The sequence below is a fragment of the Budorcas taxicolor genome, chromosome 2, assembly GCF_023091745.1.
Source record: "Budorcas taxicolor isolate Tak-1 chromosome 2, Takin1.1, whole genome shotgun sequence".
Lineage (NCBI taxonomy): Eukaryota > Metazoa > Chordata > Mammalia > Artiodactyla > Bovidae > Budorcas > Budorcas taxicolor.
Genome location: NC_068911.1, coordinates 89,019,287 through 89,044,302, shown reverse-complemented (window position 1 = coordinate 89,044,302; position 25,016 = coordinate 89,019,287). Strand labels below are relative to the sequence as shown.

Genomic DNA, 25,016 nt, shown 5'->3' with positions numbered 1-25,016 from the left:
TTGGATTTTGTTTGCTCGAATTTTGTTGATTTTTGCATCTGTGTTTATCAGTGATACCAGCCTGTAGTTTTCTCTTTTTTTGTGTGGCATCTTTGTGTGGGTTTGGTGTCAGGGTGATGGTGGCCTCATAGAATGAGTTTGGGAGTTTTCGTTCCTCTGCAGTTTTCTAGAAGAGTTTGAGTAGGATAGGTGTTAGCTCTTCTCTAAATTTTTGGTAGAATTAACCTGTGAACCCATCTGGTCCTAGACTTTTGTTTGTTGGAAGATACAGTTTCGATTTCTGTGCTTGTGATTTGTTTAAATTTTCTATTTGTTCCTGGTTCAGTTTTGGAAGGTTATATTTTTCTGAGAATTTGTCCATTTCTTCCATGTCCATTTAATGAACATATAGTTGCTCATAGTAGTGTCTTACGTTCCTTTGTATTTCTGTGTTGTAATTTCTCCATTTTCATTTCTAATTTTATTGATTTGAGACTTTTTCCTTTTTGTCTTGATGAGTATGGCTAATGGCTTATCTATTTTATTTTCTTAAAGAACCAGCTTTTAGTTTTATTGACCTTTGCTATAGTCTCCTTTTTTTTTTTCCATTTATTTCTGCTCTGAATTTTATGGTTTCTTTCCTTCTACTAACTGGGTTTTTTTTTTTGTTGTCCTTTTTTCTGGTTGCTTTTAGAGTAAGGTTAAGTTGTTGATTTGATGTTTCTCTAGTTTCCTGAGGTAGCCTTGTATTGCTATGAACTTCCCGCTTAGTGCTTTCACTGAATCCCATAAGTTTTGGGTTTTTGTGTTTTCATTATCATTTGTTTCTATGCGTATTTTTATTTCCTTAGTGATCCTTATTTGGCCTCCATATGTTTGTGTTTTTTACATTTTTTCCCCCAGTGGTTGATAATCTAATCTTACAGCATTGTGATCAGAAAAAATGCTTGAAATTACTTCAATTTTTAGAAATTTACCAGGGCTTGATTTGTGGTCCAGGATGTGGCCTTTCCTGGAGGATGTTCCATGTGCAGTTGAGAAAAAGTATGTACCACAGCTTCTTTATCCATTCATCTGTCTATGGACATCTAGTTTGCTTCTTTGTACTAGCTAATGTAAATAGTGCTACAGTAAACCTTGGGGTTCACTTCAGTTGCTCAGTCTTGTCTGACTCTTTGCAACCCCATGGACTGCAGCACGCCAGGCCTCCCTGTCCATCACCAACTCCTGAAGTTTACCCAGACTCATGTCCATTGAGTTGGTGATGCCATCCAACCATCTCATCCTCTGTCATCCCCTTTTCCTCCTGTCTTCAATCTTTCCCACATCTGGGTCTTTTCAGATGAGTAAGTTATTTGCATTAGGTGGCCAAGTATTGGAGTTTCAGCTTCAGTATCAGTCCTTCCAATGAATATTCAGGCCTGATTTCCTTTAGGATGGACTGGTTGGATCTCTTGCCGTTCAGGGGATTTTCAAGAGTCTTCTCCAACACCACAGTTCAAAAGCATCAGTTCTTAGGCGCTCAATTTGCTTTATGGTCCAATTCTCACAACATTGGGGTAGATGTGTCTTTTTCAGTTTCGGTTTCCTCAGGATATATAACTAGTAGTGGGTTTGCTGGGTCATAATGATAGTTTTATTCCTCGTTTTTTACGGAGTTTCCATATTGTGTTCCATAGTGACTGTATCAATTTACATTCCCGCCAACAGTTTAAGAAGCTTCCCTTTTCACTACACCCTCTCCAGCATTTATTGTTTGTGGAGTTTTTGGTGATGATGGCCATTCTGACTCATGTGAGGTGATACCTCATTGTAGTTTTGATTTTCATTTCTCTAATAATGAGCAGTGTTGAGGACCTTTTCTTGTGTTTATTAGCCATCCATGTTTTCTTTGGAGAAATGTCTGTTTAGGTCTTTTCCCCACTTTTTGATTGGGTTTTTCTGGTGTTGCGTTCGTTGTATGAGCTGGTTGTATACTTTGTGTCAGTTGTTTGATTTGCTCTTATTTTCACCCATTCTGAGTGTTGTCTTTTCACCTTGTTTATAGTTTCCTTTGCTGTGCAAAAGCTTTTAAGTTTAATTAGGTCTCGCTTGTTATTTTTGTTTTTATTCCCATTACTTTGGGAGGTGGGTCATAGAGGATCTTGCTGTGATTTATGTCTTACGGTGTTCTGCCTGTTTTCCTCTATGAGTTTTATAGTTTCTGGTCTTACATTTAGGTCTTTAATATACCTATTAGCTTTCTAAAGTCTGTCCTTTGGAAGTTTGTGGTCTTAAAAATGTAGGTTCCTATTCACACCTTTCCCTTATTCTATAAAAATAATAACTGCTGTCAGCAGTTTGGTATGTATCATTCTAGAATAAACCAATAAGCTACATATTTATATGCACATACATATGTGAATACAGTGTTCTTCCCAGTTGAAATTTATTTTATTTATTACTCTGAAGCATACCATTTTATTAATTTGAAAAGATTTCTAGTCCTTGATGTGGTTACCCTGCTATAATGTGTCGGTTGTGATTGTGGAATTTTGATATCATAGTATTTGGCAGAGTGGCTTTAAAAGTGTGCTGTTACTGGCCACAGAGACAGTGAATTTGTTGAATGCTTTTGTGGTTTTTAGGGAAAAGCTTGACCCTTGGTTTTTGCCTTTAAATTCTTGTCTTGGATGGACTAACATTTTGTTCTTTTCTGAAGAAATTTAGAATCTTCCTAAATTATATAAAATACCCTGTTGGGATTTTGCTTGGCATGATTGGTTATATTGCATTCAGAGATTAATGTGGAAAATAATTTATATCTTTATAACTTTGAGTTTTTCTGTTCAGAAATATTTTTTTAGTTCTAAACTTAACCTAGCTTGCTTGATTTGGGGGGTTTTATAGTTGGTTTTCATCTAGTATAAATGGTCTCTTCCCTGCCTGTACTTAGTTACTGCTAGCATATTTGAAATCTCTTTACATTTCTGTATATTAGACCAGTTTTGTGTCCTTGAGATCCTCTTCTTGGTCACAGTGAAATTCTTTTCAAACATTGTAGATTAGTGTTTTTAAGATTTTTTGCAGATACCTTCATATGTGAGATTGGAGTTCCTCATTGTCCAATTTTTATATTGTAGAAATGATAAACATATTGTGTGACTAATAACATCTTGTCAAATATATAACCAATTAGTTACAAGTTTTAGATTCCAGAAAATTGTTTATCACAGCTCTGAAGTTAAAGATAGGCTCATTTGTTCCATTTTCTGTAAAGTTTTTCATTTTCTACAAACTATACATCTAAGACTTGTTATTTTTGTTATTGTTGCTGTTGCAAATTCATCATTTGATACTAATTTTGTTATTATCAACCTGTTTTTTAGTTTAAGTTTAGGGTTTTCTTTTTACCTTTGGAATTTAGACATTTCACCAAGGTTGTGTCTTGTGGCCTCTTTTAAAATTGTTCTTTTAAGTACCTGGTAGATCCTTTCAATTTAAGGAGCTGTGCCTTCATCTGAGGGAAAAGTACTGAGGTCTTGAGGCGTCATCATCTGTGTCTCTTCTTTCTCTGTATCTCTTTGTGTTTTGCTTTATTTCTGGTACTGCTTTCTGGGAGCTTGATATTTCTGTGTCTGCCTTTCGGTTTAAATGCTGAAGTGTTTTATAATTTTATTTTTACATTTAATGTTTTTAAGTGAATATCATTTCCTCTTACCTTTGAGGGTATTTTCTTCTGTTTCGGTTACTACCTCTTTCCTTGTTGATTAGTTCTGTTGGTATTTAACACACCTTCTTCATATTTGACAATAAAGGCTAATGTTGAGCGATATTATTAGCTGGAATGTGTTTCCTAACCCAGGAGAGAACTCCTGTTTATCTGGCTTTGATAGCAAATTGTAGTTAGAAGGCAGCTTTGCCTTGTAATTGTGATCAAGATGGAAGCATCTAGATCTTTAATATCTTTTCTGTATGGGTGTGTAGATTGTCATTTGGACTGAACCTTCCATGTGGTATCCATAGGTTAACAGGCCAGGGGGCTCTCCCTTCCCCTTCTTGGTTCTTAACATCCACTGGGGAAGGTTGTCTTTGGCAGCCCTGTGAATTAGTCCAGTGAACTGGAGAAGTGAACAGTATTGGAGAATAAAGGAAGGACAAATGTATAGGACTTTACAGTGGTCTTTTACCCATATGGTTTTTCTAATAATGATTAGATCTTTTTCTCAGAACCCTCCCTGTGTCTTGTTACTCAGTTTCTTCTATGAAAGTTCACTGAGTTGTTTTGTTTTGTTTTGAGATGTTCTTGACTGGTGGTACTGGGATTTCCTCTGTTCTGTTTCATTTGGATCTGAGGAAGAAGATGGAAAGAATATCAGGAAGCTTAGCAACTTTTTTATGTTTGGTTTTTCTGGGTTTAGTGAACACTTCGATTTCAGTATTGAGGGAAAAAAAGGTATAGTATTGAATACTTGGCACACAGCAGATAACTGGGAAATAGTCATAACCATACAGTTAATTGGAGAAGGAAATGGCACCCCACTCAAGTGTTCCTGCCTATAGAATTCCATGGGTGGAGGAGCCTGGCAGGCTGCAGTCCATGGGGTCACAAAGAGTTCAACACGACTAAGGACTAACACACACACATATAGTTAATGTATCTTAAATGGCATAAACTATGATGTGTGTTACTATACGTCATACATGGGAGTTAAAGTGTTATATTTTTTTATTCATGCTTACAAGTTTTATAAACCATGCCGTTAGTTAAAAAATTGTCATGCAATACCTAACTGTTCTTTTCCAGAATTTATTGTTCTTGGATAGGATCACTCATATTATTACTGTAATGGTTGATTGCATCGACTTTTCACCATATAATATTAAATATCAACCCAAAACTAAATGTAAGTATTTTATTTGTTCATTCAGTATAAGCAAGGGTGTCTGAACTGTATCAGGGCAAATCCTAATAGCTTTTCCCGCCTCATTTTACCTACTTTTAATGTTATATAACCATGCTATTTTGCTAGTTCACATGCTTGCTCTCTTTCCCTGTCTCCATGTATCTCTCTCACCCACCCCTGCAATGTATAACTCCAGAAACAAATTTTGTCCTATGTAGAGATTGCCTGATAATACAGATGGTTTTACTTACTCCATTTGGTTACAAGAGGTTATCTGGACAAAAAGCTTGAAGTTAGTTAAAATGTTCTTATTTGATAGCCCTATCTGAAATGATCATTGAATTGATCTTAAATTGCATAGAAAATCATGGCAGTGGTTAATTGGTTATGGTTTTATAGGAAATGTAAAATGATTCTAAAAGTGTAACACAGTTTTTACTGTGTAAAATTCGGCAATTGCAATCTTAACAAATCTTATTTTCATAACTATGCCTTGATTAATTCTAGATTATATTATAATATGAGCTGTTAATGTACTAATTGGTTCTTTGAAATTATATATTTTCTACCAGTGATTATATATGATCATACTGAATAGAAAAGAACCTTCTAGTTACAAAAAAATACTTTGTTTAAAGGTTACTTTTCCTGTTTAAAGAGTGGGAACATACTCAATTTTCCTTTAATAACATCTTTCTTTGAATTAGTGTAAAGATTTCTAGAACATAAAATGTTTGCAGGGTTTTTTGGGGGTGGGGGTAGTTTTTGGTGCCTTTTTGTTTTTGGTGTTTCATTTTTATAGTAATATAGAATAACTTGTTTGGTAATTAAAGCATCCCAGCCTCAAGCCACAGAAGTAGATTTTTTTTCTTTAGTCTTAGTCCCCTTTCAGACTGAACAACACTTAATCTGATTATCTCTTTGTCAGGAAAAATAAAATTCTCTAAAATACCTGAGCTATAGAAAGGTTATATAGAAAATGATATCAGAATTTATTTTTTAAGCCCCTAAAGTTTGATAAGGCATAGATGATGATCTCCTTGTTGAAAGTTTTACATGTTTTGTTAACTTCTGAAAAATTAGAATTAACTGAATATCATTTCTATCCATCATCTATAAACCCAGAATTAGAAATGTTTTTTTGTTTTCAATCCTTGTCTTGCAAGAGGTGTTCCTGGCTGTTTAAATTTATTGAAACTAGGGGAAATATCTAAAAACTGCCAGCACAAGCTGAGAGGAAACAAAATTTACCAATAGTTAAAATAAAATTGTTATTATTCATAAATATGCATCAGGATCACTGAGAGTTTTTGATAATTTTTACTTGGTAATATTTGTTTTAGAGAAACATTGCAAAAATTAAACACAGACACAAAATATTTTTTACTAGGATCCCTCAGTTTCAGTTGATTCTTTTGTCTTATTTTCACCCCCACCCCCTTTTCCACTTTTATTTCCTAGGACATTTCACAGCACTCGTTAAGACAAGTCTTTGATCTAAAATATTTCCCCAAGTCTTGTCTTTCATGACCATTAGAAGTGAAGTAAAGGCAAGGTTAGATTTTGAAGGTCTCTCAATTGGGGTTTATCAGTATTTCCTCAATATTAGATTGAGATTTTATTTCTTTATGGGGATGCTACAGAAGTAATTCGGTATTTTCTTATCACTGCATTATGTCAACAGGCATATAAGTCAGTTTGTCCCACTATTGATGATGTTAACATTTACTGTTTGATTAAGATCATATCTGTCAGTTTTGCACTATGAAATTCATTAGGAAACAAAATTAATGTTTTGTGGCAAGTACTTTGAGACTCGTAAATATCTTGTTACTCAGCATACTTTGATTCATGAGTTATTCACCCATTGATGCTTCTTGCTTAAAACAGTTTCCCGAAATAGTAGATCATATTTTTCATTTAATTACATTAGTTTGCTTTAATTACCGTTAATTCTAAAAGCTGTCACTGTTTAATTTTATCTTAGCACCACAGAGACCTACAGATTGGTCCAAAAAGAAGAAGGAACCTTTAGGGAAGTTGGCTTCTTTAATTAAACTTATTGTGAGAGTGATCTGTTCTTTTCACACGTTGAGCCTCAAGGAAGTACATTCTGATACTCTCCTCACTATTGGCAACTCAATCACCAGCATTCTTTCCAATGTTCTTGGACGTATTTCTCTGCCTTCTATGATCCGGAATATATTTGCAACTTTAACAAGACCTCTGGCATTATTTTATGAGAACTCAAAGTAAGTATTTTGCCGTAATAGCTCTTAGACTTAAACATGTATAACTAGATACGGTAGCAAACTTCTGTTGTTGTCATATCAGCTTTGTTGTTAAAGATCTTAATCTTTAAAGTTTACTGGAGTGGATAATATATGAAACTATGCTTTTGTTAAAAAGATAGCTCAAATAATAAAATATGAGGTAGAAATTGGAAGTCCCTTTATTTTTCATTCTTTATCCAACATACTTTTTACTTTAGTGCATCTCTTTACAAAATTGTTAATACAGAAAGCTTATATGTTAAATATATAATGTATATGAGTTGACATACTACTTAGCAGTTAAGTATATGATATTCATTAACCTAAGTATCTCATTGTTTTTAATGTCTGTGCAGGACTCCATGACACTTTACCCAATTTCCTGTTGAACATGTTTTCTAGTCTTTTCTCTCATAACTAACAATATCACAGGTCAATATATTTGTACATAAATCGTTTGCCACTATTCCTGCAGAACAGGGCCCTAAAATGAAACTGTTGGTTCAAAAAGTGTGTGCATTTAAATTTCTGAATTACTCTCCAGAAGTTTGTGGTGTTTTATATTACCTTTTGCATTTGAACCAAAGCAAGCAGCATATGAGAGAAAAACCATGAAAAAATCCCAACGTATTTTAAAGAAGCATTTTGAGAGAATTCATCAGTGTTCTTTATCGCAAGCTTATGTGGTTCAGTAATAATACAGTCTGTTTTTCGTAAACACAGAGGAAGCTTTAGGAACAGATTTAATGGAACTTCAAATTTATTAAGTTTTTGCAAGTCTTTTTTAGTCCTTAAACTTCATAAAAATATGCTTTTTAAAAAGCATAGAAACAGGTCACTAGTAATAATAATTTGAGGTCTATTCCAGATGTTTTTCTTTAACTCCTTTGTTGAAAGACAGGTTTGTTTCATGTTTAATGTTTGCAGTTTGACATTTTTTTGTTAAGTCTTTGGGCACCTTTTTATATCACTACACGTCTCAGTTTTTGGCTGCATTACAATGTTTCTAGGTTTAATGTTCTAAAATATAAATGGTACTCTTTGTTTTTCTTCTAGGTCTGATGAAGTTCCTAAAGTATATAGTTGTATGAACAACAAGGTACAAATAGACATTGTTCGTAAAACATACTTTCACGAAGAAAAGTTTTAGAATTTAAATGTCTCCCTTGAATATAATTCTGCTGATTGTTTTAAAGGGATATCATTATACTTTAATTTTAATGAACTTTTGATATGAAATGGGTATAATCCAAGGATCATTCATGATTTAATAATATTGCCTTAAATTCATATAACTCAACTACTCCTGTCTCATTCTTTTATGTGCAAAGGTAATTGGCTCCAAGGTTAGGCAACTATTAATCTCATAATTTATGTGAAAACAAATTTCTTCTGTTAATGGAAAATAAGCTTGAATTCAAGCTGTTCTATCAATAAAGTAAGTTCTTGTCAGCTTATAAAGGGTATTATATATTGAAGGTGATAGCTTTTAAAAAGCCATTTGAGGACTTCCTGGTGGCTCAGTGGTAAAAAATCTGCCTGCCAATGCAGACGACATGGGTTCTGTCCCTTATCTGGGAAGATCCTGCATCCTGCGGAGCATGTAAGCCTGCATGCCACAGCTGCTGAGCCGGTGCTCTAGAGCCTTGGAGCTGCAACTGCTGAGCCTGCGTGCTGCAGCAGCTGAAGCCTGTGTGCTGCAGCAGCTGAAGCCTGTGTGCCCTAGAGCTCATGCTCCACAACAGAAGTCACCCCAGCGAGAAGCCCAGGCACCACAACTAGACAGTAGCCCCCACCCATTCTGTGAAACTACAGAAAAGCCTGCAGCAGCAGAGACAGAGCACAGCCAAAAATAAGTCAATAAAATCGTTTTAAAGTCATTTGAGTTTTAAAAATTGAAATGGTAACATACTCTGTGAGTTGTTTAGTATGCTTTGTGCTTTTATTTTTTCTCTTTGAAAAGTAACATTTCTAAGTGTTACCCTAATGAACTTTTTCTTTTTCCTAGTTAGAAAAGTTACTAGGAGAAATTATTGCTTGTCTACATGTCAGCTACACTGGAACTTATGACAGTGAACTTCTTGAACAGATCTCGCCATTATTATGCATAATATTTTCACACAAGAACAAACAGATAAGAAAACAAAGTGCTCAGTTCTGGAATGCCACATTTGCTAAAGTGACGATGTTGATTTATCCTGAGGAGTTAAAGTATGCTAACAATAAAACTATATAGTTACTCTATTCTGATTATGTAAATTGAGATTTTGCTTTTAACATAAATCGTTATGTAGAATCACTGTAGAGGATTTCCTAGTTAAAATATTCTTATTTGGAGTACATGGTAATTATTAAAATTATTTGACCCTTTGCTTTGGTCCTTAGAATAAACTTAGTTTTAGAAACATAAAAAGCAGTTTCAAATTATGCTTAACAAAAGTTTCCAACAAGGGGCAGGAAGCTGATGGCTGTTAAATCTAGCTGATATGTAGTTAATGTAACAGTCTGCTCTTGTTTGAAATTTTATGGTAAAAATTCGGAAAGTTTGAGAAGTTTTTAAAGAATAAAATTCAGAAACTTAAGAGTTTAGAGAAAAATTCTAATATTGTCTGTAAATTTCTCCCGGCTTTATGTATGTAGAGTCTTAAGAGAAACAGTCTTAAGTTTTATCACTTTAAAATTGTAATTGAACTGTTCTTGTTAACGTGCTATCAGTACTACTTAATTCTAAGTATATTTATTTATATTTGAAGGCCAATACTAAAACAAGCCAAACAGAAATCTCTACTTTTATTGCCTGGTTTGGAAAATGTTGAAATTATGGAGGAATCCAGTGGACCGTATTCAGAGACAGTAAGTTGGGGGGGGATGTTTTTGTTTACTTTTATATGATGTTTGAGTGATTTATTGGTTATCATTGTAACTTTAAAAAGGACAGAAGGTTAAGACTGTTTGATTGAAATGACAAAACCTGAACAGAAGAGTTGACAACATAGGGGTTTTGTATACAGTTAGTTGTGTGGCCTAGAAAACTTACAAATTAAAAGGCAGTAAATTTCATCATAGATTCTTATGTAAATAATACCCAATTCTTATTCATTAATGATCTTTTATTTTAAAAAACTGGCATCTCATGTATTGTTTTACAAAGGTCAGAATTATTAAGATATGGTTAAATGTTGCTATGTATAAACTAGGAATTCTAGTTACTATTCCCCACCTAAGTAAGACCTACACTTCATTTTCTCATTTCTTTCCGTTGAATCTCATTCTCTCTGTTAGAGAAACAAATCATTGATACCACATTTTCCATTTGGAACAAGGTTACTGTGGTTAATAATACTAGATGACTATAAAGATTAAGGAGTAAAGATAAAAGTACTGTATACTCATCAGGTAGAACACTCTTGGACACTTTGTTCCTATTCAACAACAAATGAGTCTAGCTATTATTTGTTTAGAACCTGTAAAGAAAACGTTATAGCTAAGTACTCTATTTAGTTTTGTTTTTTGGATAAAATTAAAATTCTTATCAGAAAATTTATCTAGACTTGTTGAGACTCATTCAGTGTAATATGGCTCAAAAAAGCCATATATTCTGATAGGAGGGCCTGATAATATTTTGTGTCATGTATGTTTTATTGTTCAAAGTATTATGGTTTGGGTTTTTCTGTTAAAGTTTTCAGAAATAAGTGGGATATTTGAGTCCTGTAGTTTGTTTTTAGAATATTTATTTGGTATAGCTTATTTTAGAATTTATAAAATTAAATGATGCAAAACTAATGCTGTATAAGTTGGAGACACCAAATCTGTTTGCTGTTACTGTATCAGACAGTGGCTTTGTTTTCTTTGACATGATCTAGTAGATTTGAATACTCAAATCTGAAATGAATATTGATTACACTGTAATTACCAATGTGAAAAGGATAAATAAAAAACATTCGCACATAATAAAATTGTTTTATTTTTATAAAAACAGACAGAAAATTCACAATTAAATATGAAGATAAGTGGCATGGAAAGAAAATCAAGTGGAAAAAGAGATTCTTTTTTGGCACAAACAAAGGATACAAAAGACAGTATGAAACCACCAGCTAAAGTATGTTTTTCCAAAGTGTATTTAATAGAACTCTTAAGATTAAAATATATACCAGCTTAAGAACACACAGCTTCTAACTGGAAGAAAAAGCTGTTAAAAACTAAATAAAAGATGGGATTATAGGGAAATATAGTTTGGCCTAGGAAGACTATTAAGATGGTATGGAAATCTTGACACTTTGGGAGATGATTACTTCTTAGTAAAGTTAAATCTGTATAATACTAAGCATTTATTTAGTATAATTACTCCAGGCAGTAACCCTCTTCGGATAGAATGAAGCTAGATTTGAATAACTTCTAAAATATTCTCCTTTCATCCTACCTGCTGCTGCTAAGTCGCTTCAGTCGTGTCCGACTCTGTGCGACCTCATAGACAGCAGCCCACCAGGCTCCCCAGTCCTTGGGATTCTCCAGGCAAGAACATTGGAGTGGGTTGCCATTTCCTTCTCCAATGCCGGAAAGTGAAAAGTGAAAGTGAAGTTGCAATGGCAACCCACTCCAGTACTCTTGCCTGGAAAATCCCGTGGATGAAGGAGCCTGGTAGGCTGCAGTCCATGGGATTGCACAGAGTCGGACACTACTGAAGTGACTTAGCAGCAGCAGGTAGGATGAAAGGAGAGTATTTTAGAGCTTCCTTTCTTGACTAGAAAGAGAATGCCTACATAAGACATTTGTCATAACGTCATATATAAAACTGGATATCTAGTAGCTAGTGGCAAATTAACCAAGTTTCAGATAGTCTTTCTTCCGGTAAAGGGGTTATTCTAGAATCTTGAGACCATGACTCTCGGAAGATGAAAGAAAAATATATTTAAAGAATAACTTTGACACAGTCTTATAGCATTATAAAGTAAAATGGAAACAGCTGTGCTGAAATTGTGTAAAAGTGGCATTAGGTACCAATATTAGTATGTTGGGCATATGATTTTGACAACTTTTACTTGAGTAGTTTGTGCTTCAACTTGAAATCACAGATGTACTTTTTTCCTGCCAAACCACTTGATTTCTGCGTGCTGGGCTGAAAGACACATTTGCCCATTCTTCCCTGGTAAGCACACATTTGCCTACTTCTTAAAGAGGTGTAATTTTATTTTCTGAGTATTTAATACAGGCAAAATGAAAAGAAAACTAGGGACAATACTAATTATAATTATGCAGGAATATCCTATAGGTTTGAACTTCAAACTTCTTAGTCATCATCAAAAACCATTATCAGAGTGCCAAAGAGATTGATTGATGTATTGGAAAATAATTTAAAAACTTAAAATGTGCATTTACTGTTTCAATTTCCAGTTGAAACTAGAGTCTTCAACTCCAAAAGCAAAGTGTGAAATGCCTTTGGAAGAAGAAAAGTCTACTGACTTTGTGTTTATACCTCCAGAAGTAAAAGAAACAAAGGAAAGAATACTAACTGAACACCAGAAAGAAGTACTCAAAACAAAGAGGTTTGTAGTACTTTTATCTTGAATCGAGTTTTCTGTACTTAGATTTAGATTTCATGCAGCAAATGTAATTTTGAGTTTAGAACTAAGATAGTGTATATTGTACTGTATTTTAAATGTCAAAAAGATTGTACATAGCCCGACACACTATGAAATGTGGCTATCTTGAAATGCACCAAATGTTCCTAAACTGAATCCCTTTATTAAGGTCTTGAAAGATCAGGGAAATGGTTTCATGGAAAATCTGGGAAACAGGCATCTAAGACTTGATTTTATATTGTTCTTAAAAGGTAACTAGATGTAGAATTGTAAGCTTAATTGTAAGAATATCAAATATTGAAGTTGTTGTTCAGTGGCTAAGTCATGTCTGACTCTTTGCAACCCTATAGACTGCAGCACGCCAGCCTTCTGTGTCCTTCACTGTCTCCCTGAGTTTGCTCCAACTCATGTCCATTGTGTTGTTGATACCATCCATCCATCTCATCTTCTGTTGCCCCTTGTTTCTCCTGCCCTCAATCTTTCCGAGCGTCAGGGTCGTTTCCAATGAGTCTGCTGTTTGCATCAGGTGGCCAAGGTATTGGAGTTTCAGCTTCATCATTAGTCCTTCCAGTGAATGTTCAGGATTGATTTCCTTTAGGATTGAGTAGTTTGATCTCCTTGCTATTCAGGGTACTCTCAAGGGGCTTCCCTGGTTGCTCAAGCAGTAAAGAATCTGCCTGCAATGCAGGAAATCTAGGTTTAATCCTTGAGTCGGAAAGATCCCCTGCAGAAGGAAATCAGTATTCATGCATGGAGAATTCCAAGGACCAGAGGAGTGTGGTGGGCTACAGTTCATGTGGATGCAGAGTCAGACATGATTGAGAGACTTAATAGACACAATATCAAAGTTAGTCTTAAAATCTTTTTCAGGTGTGATATTCCTGCCATGTATAATAATCTGGATGTTTCACAAGATACTTTATTTTCTCAATATAGTCAGGAAGAATCTATGTAAGTATAGAAATTGCTGAAGTAACTGATTTTCTGGTTCTTTATTAACAGTATTCTAATTTGCACACTTATTTATTTCAGGGAAATTTCTACTTTAATTGAAAAATCAAAAGAAGACTCCAAGATGATATTTAAGGTATATCGTTATTTTCATATTTTGGGGTTTTTCAAATCAGCTTTCCATTATTGAGTCTCTTATATTAATGTTAAGATTTGTTCTATAGTGTCTTAACTCTCCTTAGCAGTCTTTAGCAGAATTATAGTTGTTTTATGTGTGGATCTGTATCTGTGTGAGTGCATGTTTGTTTAAATGTATTTGGCTTTATCGACTACTTAATTGGAAACACAAATTAATGAGCATCTACCATCATCTTTGGAATATTTGCAAAATGTTGAAAGTCAGATTGCCCTTTGAATTGCTAAAGTTTTAAACAGAATTTCTCCAGAAAGTCAGACTTATTTGCCGATTAATCTGTATGTATGTGTACATTTTTGTGCAGGAGGAACAAAAGGAGAATGACATTGTCGTTCCTCAACATGTCATGGAAAACTGCGGTATGGATGAACATCTTGAAAAGGCTTCCCTTTTGAATAATGAGTGTGGTTCTATTGAGGAAACCAGTCCAAAAATACCGAGCAGTAATAATGATGCCAGAAAAAAAGCTTTAATTGCTTCAAATAAACCAACTGAATGTGCATCTACTACAGAAAATCCATTTGGTGTCCCCAGTAGCTCGGTTTCTAATGCCACCATTTCTGGAGCTCCCTTACAGCCTGCAAGTCGAAGGCAATCCTTTATTACTTTGGAAAAGTTTGATGGTTCAGAAAATAGACCTTTTAGTCCGTCACCCTTGAATAATATGTCATCAACTGTAATAGTGAAAAATAACCAGGAAGGCATGGCTAAAACAGATAATCCATCAAAAGCAAAGAAAAGAGAAGTGGCTCTTTCCAAACCTGACTCTGAAAAAACACATGGGACTAAGAGATCGAGCCGAAGGTCGAGTAAACCTGAACCAATAGGGAGTAAAAAGTCTAAACCCTTAATGAGATCTGAACAAGAGAAAAGTACTCAAGAATCTGTTGATGGCACAATAGCCTTAGAAAATAACCCACCTGGCTTGCTTAATCAGACAGAATGTGTGTTAGATAATCAGGTTCATCTCTCTGAATCTACAATGGAGTGTGAGGATACAATGCTTAAATCAACAGTGGAGAATACTGTAGTATTAGAAAACAATACTGTAGAAGAGAGAACCTTAGAAATCAACTTGGAAACCAAAGAAAATACACCCCCAGCCATAATAACGGATCAGACAGTAAGTGAGGATAGTCATATTCAGGTAACTCCAAATCAGAAAACCCTTAGGCGATCTTTAAGGCGACGTTCAGAAATAGCAGAACCAACCACTGATAGCCAAGATAAAGAAAATAATCATCAAAAAAGGGAAAGACGTAAAGAAGAAGAAAAGACTCCACAGAAGAGTCCGTTACATGTAAAAGATGATGTTTTACCTAAGCAAAAATTGATTTCTGAACAAAGTGTACAGGAAAACTTAGTTGACAAAGGAAATAATTTACATGAGAAGGCTTTTGGGGAGACCAGTACTAATGCTGAAACTGATGAAAATAGAAGGAAGCCAGATCTTGAGAATACTAAATCTGAAGGAGATGGTGTGCAGGACATTGTAGATAAATCCTCTGAGAAACCAGTAAGGGGACGAACACGATATCAAACGAGAAGAGCATCCCAGGGTTTACTTTCCAGCATTGAAAACTCAGAATCTGATAGTTCTGAGGCAAAAGAAGAAGGTTCTAAAAAGAAAAGATCTGGAAAATGGAAGAACAAAAGCAGTGACAGTGTTGACATTGAAGATCAAGAAGAGAAAATGGTACAACAGGAATGTATAAAAGTTGAAAATCAGGCACATGATTATAAAGGGAATCCTGAAGTAGACAAAGATATAAAATCTCAAATCTGTGAAAAAAGAGAGGAAAGTAATACTATAACTCTTCAAGATTCTGCAGTATCTCCAGATTTATTGCAAGTTTATGATGATGTATTGAATACTTCTGAGGGAAAAAGTAAAAGTAACAAAGATGCAGAACATTCCTTTTCAAATCCTTCTGTACCAGAATCAAATCTAAGGACTAGAAATGCCAATAAGAGGTTACATAAGCGAGATTCTATAGAAAATAGCATGGGGGAATCCTCAAAAATAGGGACATCAGACATTTCTTTGCTTTCTGAAAAAACTCTTCAAACAGTAGAATGCCAGCACAAGAGAAGTAGGAGGGTGAGGCGATCTAAAGGTTGTGATTGTTGTGGAGAAAAATCACAGCCTCAGGAAAAGTCATTTACTGAGTTAAAGGATACAGAAAATTACGATGTAAAAGTCAATGAAACAAAAAAGACAGATGTGGAAACACCTATATCTATTTTAGAAACTTCGAAAGCTGATCTGTACTCGGAGGTTAAACTTTTAGATGAGCATCATAGTGTGAATTTTCATTTGGATCTCAAGGAAGAGAATGATACTACTAATGATTCATTAATTATATCTGAAACTGAGTTGAAAGAAAATACTACTCAAAGCTTTCTTCCTTCTGAAATGATAAAATTTAAAGAAACTTCTCATAGGGATTCTGAGGAAGCAATATCTCTAGAAAGCCAGGAGCCATCTAATAAGAAATGTAAAACTATTGACCCAAATTTAGATGTTTCCAAAGATATTTCATTGGAATGTTTTTCTTTGGAGACCAAAGAAGAAAAGTCAGAGGCCACTCCAAAAGAGAAATTGAGTACAGAGAACATTGTTGCTGTTGAGTCAAATGCAGAATCAAATCCAGAAGTAGTAGATGCTATGGAATTGAATATAGAAAATGATCAGTCTGAAGCCGGCTTCTCTGAACAAGAGAGTGTCAAAACTGGTATTGCAGAGAAAGAAGTAACAGAGGAAAACAGTGAAAGAATGGATACACCTGAATCACTGAAAGTCTATGAAGCAGTAACTGAGGAATTTAATTCAGCTGCTGATAACCCGACACCTGTAAAAGGGAATGCTCAGGTAGAGATCTCTGAACAAATAACGGTGGGGGAGCTAGGCAGAGGAAGTGATGAATCTGATCCAGGCTCATCTGAAGAAGTGAACGCTGAAATGAAAAATTCTGAAAAAACAGTGGTTGGTGAGGTGACTACTGAATCTGACCACGTCACTGAAACAGAAGAGGAAGATTTAACTACCACAGCTTCTCTGCCTGTAGAAGCTGAAACAAAGGGGTTAGATACAGAAGTCAATAGCTTTGTTCCTGACACGCTTGAGATGATCACAGAAGAAGGAAAGGTTGACCCTAACAAAACTGAAACGAATATTGAACCTAATAAATTGGAGGAAACACAGTTAGATGACAATCAGATGGTAGTGGAAAGTAATGAAACTTTACCGGAAGTTCACCATACTTCAGAGAAAGTAGAGGAGATACCACAACCTCTGACATCTGAAACAGGTGTTTCTGGACTGATCTCAGAAGATAGTAATACATCTCCTCAAAAATTAAAGGATATTGATCCTTTACTCATGTCAGCAAACGAGAGTCCTAGTGGCATGCACACACGTTGTGTGTGGTCTCCTTTGGCTTCTCCATCCACCAGCATTTTAAAGAGAGGACTAAAAAGACCCCAAGAAGATGAAATCTCGTCACCTGTCCACAAGGTAGGGGGATGGAGGCTGAATGCTAATGAGTCCAAGTTTAATGGGGATAGTTTGGCCACGTGCTGACACGTAGTGAATGGTAGGGTATTGGGCTTACATGACCATTCATTATGAATATATGCTAGGACAAGGGAAAAGGGCAGGCAGAAGGCAAGACATTGAGAAAAGAGACTGAAACCCTTTAGGTATTCCTTTATTTCACGACCTGGTGTCTGTCGCTCAGTTGTGCTCGACTCTTTGCGACCCCATGGACTGCAGCCTGCCAGGCTCCTCTGTCCATGGAATTTTCCAGGCAGGTGTACTGGAGTGGTTTGCCATTTCCTTTTCCAGGGGATCTTCCCGAACCAGGGATCAAACCTGGGTGCCCTGCACTGCAGGCAGATTCTTTACTGACTGAGCTACCAGGGAAGCTTAACACTTAGCTATAAATCTTTATACAACCATCACCATTTTTCACATTTTGCAAATTGATGATCTCTCATGGTGATTTTTTTCTCTCTGCTCTTCATATAATACACAAGGAAACACTTAGAAACCAATAAAGGAGCTTTAGTTACCACTTACTGTGTACTAGGACATTATGCTGTCTGTTTCACATTTAAGTCTTTATATAAACTTAGACCTTTTCTAATTAAAAATTTCTTTAGGCTATGTCTTCATTAATTTCTGCATATGATTTCATTTGTAATTAATCTTGTTAATGTCCCCATCTTCTTCACTACATTTTAATTCTTTTAGTTTGTACACATATGGATTACCTATGTATCTGCTTTAGTCTCTGACCCTGTGACTTGCACATAGTTTAGAAAGAAAAAGTTGCATGTGCTTTACATAGCTCCGCTTGTCCTCTGTAACTAGCTATTTTATAAAGCTACTGTGTGGGCATTCCTTAATTTTGAAATTGGACCTACCATTTACTGTGGAATATATGTATTTATGTATACAAACATGTATATATAGATAAAAGTCATACTAACATGTAATTTTGCCTTTAGCCAGCACATTGTGAAAACTTGCCCAAAATATACTAAAAATTTTTATATTGAGAGTTCAAAGATTAGTTCTTAGGAAGACTTAACACTTGAGGGTTTTTGGTTTGGTCTTGCTTTTCTTTTGATTCTTTTAATCTTAGGTTTAAATAGGCCATAAAAGTTGTTGAAAATTTTATGAAGATGAAATGATGTCTTCAGTATACTTTAGATTGTTAATGCCAGTTAACTATAGCCATGTTTTGTTTGATAGTAGCTCATGTTTAATTTTTATTTACATATGATAGTTTTCTATAGCAGATATTTACAAAAAGTTCCCAATATTTTGGGAATAAGACATTTATATACATATTATGGTTTTACATGCTCCGTTGAATACTTTTACCAGATAGCTGAGTAACTGAATAAAGAGTTTAGAAAAGGCCAAAATAACTTCAAGCTGGGCTAAGCTTTTGTTTTTTGTTTTTGTTTTAACAAAAAATCCCACCCCATTGCTGTGACTCTGTTACCCTCAAAGACTTAGGAACTGAGATTGTTAAGGTATACCAGAGGCCCGTTAGTACTGTCTCTGCCTCTTTACCTCGTTCTTTATGGTCTGTAGTAAGCATAAGAGGTTAGTAGAAATTTGTATTCTTTTAACTGTCACGCAATTTCATCAAGTTTTTGCTACTATCTTTTCATTCTCCTTGTTGCTGTACTTTGTAGACAGTTTAGACCATGGATACTTGGAATGACCCTTGGTCTTGAGTAATGTTTGTGAAAACAGTCACCAGGAACAACTGCAAGTATGTGCAGTTGGCTTCTAGTGAGATAAATCAGGCCTCTAAACATACATGCTATTTTTGGCTGACCTTATAATGAGAATTTATGGTATTTTTAAAAACTTTTTAAAAATAAAAACATGACTTAAATGTTTTCAGGTTCGCCGTGTCTCCTTTGCAGATCCTATATACCAAGCAGGATTGGCAGATGACATTGATAGGCGATGCTCTATTGTTAGGTGCCATTCTTCAAATAGTTCTCTCATGGTAAAAAGTGTTAGAACTTCACCTACTGTGCAATCTAAGGTAAGCTGTAGGCTTTAAAAAGTACATACGCAAACACAGAATTGCATTGGGTAATTTGTCTTTTTAAGAAACAAAACGTACTTCGTTTGGATATATTTTCCTTTTGTCTGCTTACTTGGTAAGCAGGCATGAAGAGAAGAGGTGGTAAGAAGCATTGATGAGCCAGCCAGTAATTGATCCAGTAGTATTATTATTACATTTTACATTTTCTGAAAATTGTAAGATATGACTGCAGTCTGTCAGTTGTAAAAATAAACTTGTAAATCTAGGGTTCTGAGTTTTTTTTCTCCTTTCTTCTGTCTAGCATAATACCACTTCAGCCAAAGGATTTCTGTCCCCAGGATCACGTAGCTCTAAATTTAAGAGCTCAAAGAAGTGTTTAGTAAGAAGTGCTTTAGTTTTCATGCAACTTTATATTTTCATGTTCAGTTAGGTGACCTCCGTTTAACAGCTTTTGAAATTTATTCTAAGATTGCAGAAATGGCTAAGGAATCTGTGCCATGCCCAACAGAAAGTGTTTACCCGGCTTTGGTGAACTGTGTAGCACCAGTTGAAATCATTTTACCTCAGATTACATCCAACATGTGGTAAGTGGTTATTGATCTCTGGCCTATACCTAGAGATGCCACTTTATTAACAGGGATGTTTAAATGATCAGGGTTCTCATGTTTATAATTGATTTATCCATACTTTGACACATTTTATTTTAGAAGTAAATGAAAATACAGCTGGGAAGATGGTTGAGATAGGGCAGTAATAGAAGTATTGAACAGTTGATCTTGCTTGAGCCAGGCATATACATCAGATTCAAATTTTGTTTTAAATGCACATGTCTGTTCTCTGTAAGATAGGTATGTCTATGTAAATTTTGTTATGATTGAGTTTAAATCAGGAAATTCAATTGAATAGGCCCTTATAAATAGAAAATATAAAACTTTGTGACATTTTTCCTGTTTCTCTTATCTCTTTAGGGCAAGAGGACTGGGACAGCTCATTAGAGCCAAGAATATAAAAACAATTGGTGATTTGAGTACCCTTACAGCATCTGAAATAAAAACTCTTCCTATCCGTTCTCCAAAAGTGTCTAACGTAAAAAAGGCTCTCAGAATGTATCATGAGCAGCAGGTAAAGACGGAGATGTTAAATTGCGTATGAGTAAATGACGAAACAGTACAACTCCAAAAGTTTGCATTTCAAGTATTCTTGCTTTAAAAGCTCATTTTATATGATGCCTTAACTTCCTTTCCCCTACAGTCAAGAGTAACTTAAAAGGTTGATTTTTAATTCCACAGAGAAATTTACTTGTTTATTTTGTACTGTTATGGTGTATTACACCTCTTTATTCTTTGAACTCTACTTTTCTAGCTTGTCTTTTATATCTACCAAATAAGTGATTGGTTTCCTGGCTGCCATTTCCAAAACCTAGACGTTCAAATCTAAACATTTACCCCCCAAAATCTTACAGATTTGTGGTTAACAGTATTTTGATTTTGATATCCAAAGCAGTTGTGATCAATTTTTTTTTTTTAACTTGTTCTTCCCATCAGCTTTTAATACACAGACATTTCAGGTTAAGGGCATTTCTTAGATTCTTATGAAAACCGAGATTCTTTTCCCTCTAAAAATACATATGGAAAATTTTGTATATCATTTCAGAAGAATTTACAAATTCTTCTGAAACCCACTCATAAACCATCATCGATAGGCAAAACTGTGAATAAATAAAAAAGGGAGTATGTTAAGAGTGAAAACGGTGTTCTATTAGAATTTCTGAGATTGGAGTTTGCAGGCTACTGAAGACTTCAGTGTTCTTAAAAGTCCTTGAATTATTACTAGTTTTGTTTGATCTTTTAAAACATTTAACCAGTTCAAGAAGAACAAAAACTATTAGTAATTTGCATTTTTGTAAGATGAAGAGTTGAAACTGCTTTATTGAGGTATAGCCACATACCATAAAATTCGCCCACCGAAAGCACACAAGTGGTTTTTTAGTACAGTCACAAAGTACCACAGCCTTCACCAAGACCTAATTTTACAACATTTTTTATTCTTTTAAAAAACGGAACAACCTCTCTACTCATTCGTCAGTCACTGCATTTCTACCCCCAAGGCAACTATTAATTTTGTCTCTCCTATTGTGGACATTTCATAAAAGGTGGGTTCTTATAACCTGTATATAGTCTTTTGTGATTTGTTTCTTTAACCGAGCATAGTGTTTTCAAAGTTCACAAGTATTAGTACTTCATTCCTCTTTATGGTTAAATAGTAGGTTGGTGCAAAAGTAATTGTGGTTTCAGACCTTGAATTTTAAATCATTGTATGAATAACTAGGTTTAAACACATCTTTATTAATCAAAATAGGAACCATTATAGTCAACACATTTTTCCTGGTGAGAAATGTTTGTTTATTCTTGTGTAAAAATCTATTCTTTGAGAGTCGATGAACCTCTTGAAAGTAGTTTCTGCCTACTGCTGGTTGTGGAATTGTTTTCCCTGAAAAAAAGTTGTTCAGATGCTTGAAGAAGTGGTAGTTGGTTGGCGATAGGTCAGGTGAATATGGAAGATGAGGCAAACTTTGTAGCCCAAGTTGTTCATTCAATTAAAGTGTTGGTTGTGCAACATGCGGTTAGACGTTATTGTGGAGAAGAATTGGGGTCATTCTGTTAACCAGTGTCAGCTGCAGGGGTTGCACTTTTCGGTATAGCTCATCGATTTGCTAAGCATACTTCTCAGATGTAATGGTTTCGCCAGAATTCAGAAAGCTGTAGTGGATCAGTGGGCTGCAGACCACCAAACGGTGGCCATGACCATTTTCTGGTACAATGTTGTCTTTGGGAAGTGCTTTGGAGCTTCTCAGCCCAGCCACTGAGCTATTCATTGCTGGTTGTCATACAAAATCCACTTTTCATTGCATGTCACAATCTGAGAAATGTTGAGTTGTTAACATGTAATAAGAGATGACAACACTTCAAAATGATGATTTTTTTTTGATTTGCAGTCAGCTCATGAGGCACCCACTCACTTATTAAGCGTTTTTACCTTTCCAGTTTGCTTCAAACACGGAGCAACTGTAGAATGGTCGACGTTGAGTACTTGGGCAACTTCTCTTGTAGTTGTAAGAGGATCAGCTTCGATGATGGCTCTCAGTTGGTCTTTGTCAACTTGTGATGGTCAGCCACTATACTTCTCATCTTCAAGGCTCTTGTCTCCTTTTCAAAACTTCTTGAACTACCACTGTCCTGTATGTTCATGAGCAGTTCCTGGGCCAAATGTGTTGTTGATGTTGCAAGTTGACTGCTCTTTTTGTGACTCATTTTGAACTCATAAGAAAATTGCTCACACTTGTTTTTTGTGTAATATCATTTCCATAGTCTAAATAAATACAAATAGCAAGTAATAAGTCATTAGCAAAAACACATAAAGTGAGAAATGCTCATTAAAAAGATGTATAACATAACCACATTTATTTTGGAATGTATTTCAATGTCAAATGATGAATTTCAACAGTGTGAAAACTAGAATTACATTTGCACCAACCTAATAATACCTCATTCTATGACTGTACAGCAGTTTGGTTATCCATTCATCATTTATTGAACATTTGGGTTGTTTACACCCTTTTCTATTACAAATGTGCTGTTATGTACATTCATATACAGGTTTTTGTGTGGACATGGTTTTTTATTTTTCTTGGGTATATCTGTAACAGAATCTAATTGCTGGGTCATATGAGAACTCTGGCTTCCCTGATGGCTCAGCAGTTAAGAACGTGCCTGCCAAATGCAGGAAATGCCGGTTAGATCCCTGAGTCAGGAAGATCCTCTGGAGAAGGACAAAGCAACCTACTCTAGTTTTCTTGCTTGGGAAATCCCATGAATAGAGGAGTCTGGTGGGCTGTAGTCCATGGAGTGGCCAAAAGAGTCAGTTGTTTATAGAGACTAAATAACCCCCAGTGATTTTTAAGCAGCTAAGTATAACCCCTTAATTTTATTCTCCAGATTACAAATCTTGCAGGTAGTGTCCCTTCACATTTTTATAAACCTAAGTTGTGGGAATGGTGAAAAAGTTGATGGACAGGTGTTGAGGAAGGGGGAATTTAAATTTGATAAATTTTAAGTCGTTGAATTCAGGGATCTTTCTTTTTGGATGAAATTATCAGTCCATGGAATTGCAAAGAGTTTGACATGATCTAATGACTAAACAGCAAAAACTTTAACAATCTGAAAGTAGCATTTTCTCAATCAGCAATCAATAAGCCCTGTTCCCAGACCTTTGAAAATCGTGTTCTTTTTTAAAAAAGGAGTCCATATAATTAAGCTTGAAAATGTCTGCCTTAGACTTGCTTTTCCCATGTTCCCAAACCTGGAGAATAAAATGTCATTTTTCTTGGCTACCATGGCTATATTTCTGGACAAATTCATTAAGAAATAATATAAATTCCTTAGCCATCTCTTTGAAAAAAGACTACATAGTTCTGTTTTTGTATTAGTAAAACCATGGGTTCTTAACAATATTAGCTAGACTGTAAAACATAGTATGTCAGATTCTTTTCCAGTATTAGTGGTTTTATTATTATTAGTCCTGTTAAAAATAACTCAGTTTGTCACTTTTGTTTTTATTTTTACTTATCTTAATGCATAAATCAAGGTGAAGTCTCGTGGACTAGAAGAGATTCCAGTTTTTGATATTTCTGAAAAAGCAATAAATGGAATGGAAAATAAATCTATCTCTCCTGATGAAGAAAGACTTGCCTCAGGTATATTTTAACAAAACGGGACAGTTTTATAAGATTGGTTGACTTTATTGAAGAAACATTTTGTTACTCTGCTTTTAGTTCTAATTTGAGCATGCTCTGTGGAATTTTTTGTGTGATAGTTGTCAAATACATGAAAAAATAACTGATGACTTCAAGTATATCCAGTTGCTTTTTCTCTAATTGACAGCTTTTATTCTATCAAGATCTAAAATCAGGATATAAACTAAACATTGCGATCCAGTTATGTTATGTTCATGAAAATGAAGTAGTCAGGATTTCTTTAGTGGCACAGAGTAAGCTATGGTGATTTTTCTGTAGCCTCACTCTCTTGATCTTGAGCAGGGGCTACCTCAGTGTGCACTCTTAATTTGAAACCTAGGCACTTAAATTTTTTATTAACTTAGAAGGAGATGCAAGTTAAAATGTTATCTGGAATAGATTTTAATTGTGCTATTTTCTTCTCTTTCCTTTAGATTTAATTGATCCTGTTGCTTTAGAAGCTCCGTTATCTAAAAATCTTATGGCACAGATTAGTGCACTTGCTCTTCAACTAGATTCAGAAGATCTCTATAATTATTCAGGAAGCCAGCTATTTGAAATGCATGAGAAACTTGGTAGCATGGCAAACTCTATAATTAAAAATCTGCAGTCACGTTGGAGGTCACCAGCCCATGAAAATTCTTTTTAGTGTTTTAAGAGAAAATTGGATTTTTTTTTTTAATCACTGGATTTGTTGACTCATAAAGTAAGTTCTGAAATAGAGCACAATTTCGGACTGAATGTTTGCAAAGTTGGTAACTTCAAATGCTAAACAGCAATAGCT

At 35.0% G+C, this 25,016-nt stretch overlaps 1 protein-coding gene across 1 annotated transcript in view; it reads left to right on the top strand.

Annotated features, from left to right (window-relative positions):
- The window catches only part of RIF1 (replication timing regulatory factor 1), a 55,842-nt gene extending 30,842 nt beyond the window's left edge, over positions 1-25,000 (top strand). The window contains exons 20-35 of the mRNA XM_052659607.1: positions 4,766-4,865; positions 6,853-7,117; positions 8,195-8,237; positions 9,147-9,349; positions 9,892-9,991; positions 11,118-11,237; positions 12,530-12,681; positions 13,588-13,668; positions 13,750-13,804; positions 14,169-17,381; positions 19,291-19,437; positions 19,742-19,819; positions 19,909-20,024; positions 20,409-20,562; positions 24,085-24,193; positions 24,667-25,000. Coding sequence (XP_052515567.1) covers positions 4,766-4,865; positions 6,853-7,117; positions 8,195-8,237; positions 9,147-9,349; positions 9,892-9,991; positions 11,118-11,237; positions 12,530-12,681; positions 13,588-13,668; positions 13,750-13,804; positions 14,169-17,381; positions 19,291-19,437; positions 19,742-19,819; positions 19,909-20,024; positions 20,409-20,562; positions 24,085-24,193; positions 24,667-24,881 — 5,151 coding nt within the window. The 3' untranslated portion in view covers positions 24,882-25,000. The remainder of the gene's footprint in view (positions 1-4,765; positions 4,866-6,852; positions 7,118-8,194; positions 8,238-9,146; positions 9,350-9,891; positions 9,992-11,117; positions 11,238-12,529; positions 12,682-13,587; positions 13,669-13,749; positions 13,805-14,168; positions 17,382-19,290; positions 19,438-19,741; positions 19,820-19,908; positions 20,025-20,408; positions 20,563-24,084; positions 24,194-24,666) is intronic.
- The last annotated feature ends 16 nt before the right edge of the window (positions 25,001-25,016 follow it).